General features: G+C 52.0%; 1 protein-coding gene across 1 annotated transcript in view; it reads right to left on the bottom strand.

The window, feature by feature from the left end:
* Positions 1–194, bottom strand: part of LOC101639260 (keratin-associated protein 10-8-like) — an 855-nt gene extending 661 nt beyond the window's left edge. The window contains exon 1 of the mRNA XM_045284842.1: positions 9–194. Within this exon, the coding sequence (XP_045140777.1) occupies positions 9–194 (186 nt within the window). The remainder of the gene's footprint in view (positions 1–8) is intronic.
* Between the last annotated feature and the right edge of the window lie 1,393 nt (positions 195–1,587).

Genomic DNA, 1,587 nt, shown 5'->3' with positions numbered 1-1,587 from the left:
CAGGAGGACTGGCAGCAGGAGGAGGTGCAGCATGGGGGTTCGCAGTAGCTCTCCGGACAGTTGTCCACCTCCCAGGAGGGACCAGTACAAGCACTGGGCATGCAGACCCGGCTGCCATAGCTCCTGTCGCTGGAGCAGATGGACCTGGTGGACACAGCTGGAACACAGGTCCCGGAGCAGCAGGTATCAGCCATGGTGGGTGGGAGGGTAGGAGAGGTGGTGGCACAAGGACTGAATGAGTGAGTGAGTGAGTGAGTGAGTGAGTGAGTGAGTGAGTGAGTGAGTAGCTCTGGGCTGCCAGGGTTTTTATATCCCTCTCAGGCTGATATTGTTCCAACAGAGACTCAACACATCTCCCTTCCTTGTTGTTGTTGGTTGTTTAGAGAACTCTCATTAATGTCAGTCTAATGTTTGGTTTCCATGACATGTGAAGCCTTGTAAAACGGAGGGTATTTGGGGGTTTTATTGACCCAACTGGACCAGGAGACAACATCATAATAAATGAGGTAATGGTTGAAGTTGTTGAGGATTTAATCTTACTTGGATCCACAATCACGGTTGGTGGACGCATCGCCTGGACAAACCTGTACACAAGACCGCTTTCAGATATTGAAGAAGCAGAGCTGCCACTAGGAGGACTAAGGCGCCCCTGACCCCAGCCTTGGTGTTTCCCTCACTGGACAGTGAACGAAGAAGTCAAGGTGCCCTTGACTGATGGTGTTGGGGAGGAATATTGAACTTCCCACGGACTGACACAGGAGTCAACATAGCTGTCTGGGAAGACTACAACCAGAGGGATTAGACGTGAAGATGGTGAAACTTTGTCTCATGTCCTTTGGCCATGAGGGGCCAATTGCTGGAAACATCATGCCTGGTAGACTAGAGGGTCCGTGGGCCAAGAGTAAGACTTTCAAGGAGAGAGATTTGACACAGTGCTCGCCACAAAGGGCTCAAATGTAACCGTGTTTGGGAGGACATTGCAGGGCCAGGCAGTGTTTTGCTCTGTTATGCGTAATAGGATCAATGGGCTGGAACCGACTTGATGCCTTTTAACAACAGCCTGGCTCTGGCTCCAAATCATAGTCGGGAAGAAAAGCTATGTGTTCTAGAACAGTGGTTCGCAACCTTCCTCATGCCCCGACCCTTTCTTACAGTTCCTCATGTTGCGGTGACCCCCAATCATAACATTATTTTCGTTGCTACTTCAGAACGGTAATTCGGCTACTGTTATGAATCAGGCGACCCCTGTGAAAGGGTCGCTCGACTCCCAAAGGGGGTGTGACCCACAGGTTGAGAACTGCTGCTAGAGAGGGTGTCTGGGTGGGTGCTGGGTTGGCTACTCAAAAACCCATCCAATCTCATGCTACCATCCTTGGGTGGAGACCTGAGATGGCCCCATGTGTACAATTGCCCTGGGTTCTGGGCGTGCCTGGGCGGGCCATCTGGAGAAACCCGAGGGCTGACACTGCTAGAAGTGACGCGTTGGAACTCTCTCTGGTGCAGGGAGGTCCCCTGAGGGTTTTGGAACAAGTGGCAAACACACCATGAGGGACAACCCTGGCAAGCAGAGGTCCCTGGCTATGCAGT

The sequence above is a fragment of the Echinops telfairi genome, unplaced genomic scaffold (assembly GCF_000313985.2).
Source record: "Echinops telfairi isolate 266 unplaced genomic scaffold, ASM31398v2 ScPeMD7_7469;HRSCAF=8507_0, whole genome shotgun sequence".
Taxonomy (NCBI): Eukaryota; Metazoa; Chordata; class Mammalia; order Afrosoricida; family Tenrecidae; genus Echinops; species Echinops telfairi.
Note: the sequence above shows the minus strand (reverse complement) of the source record. Positions and strands in the feature narration are given on the sequence as shown.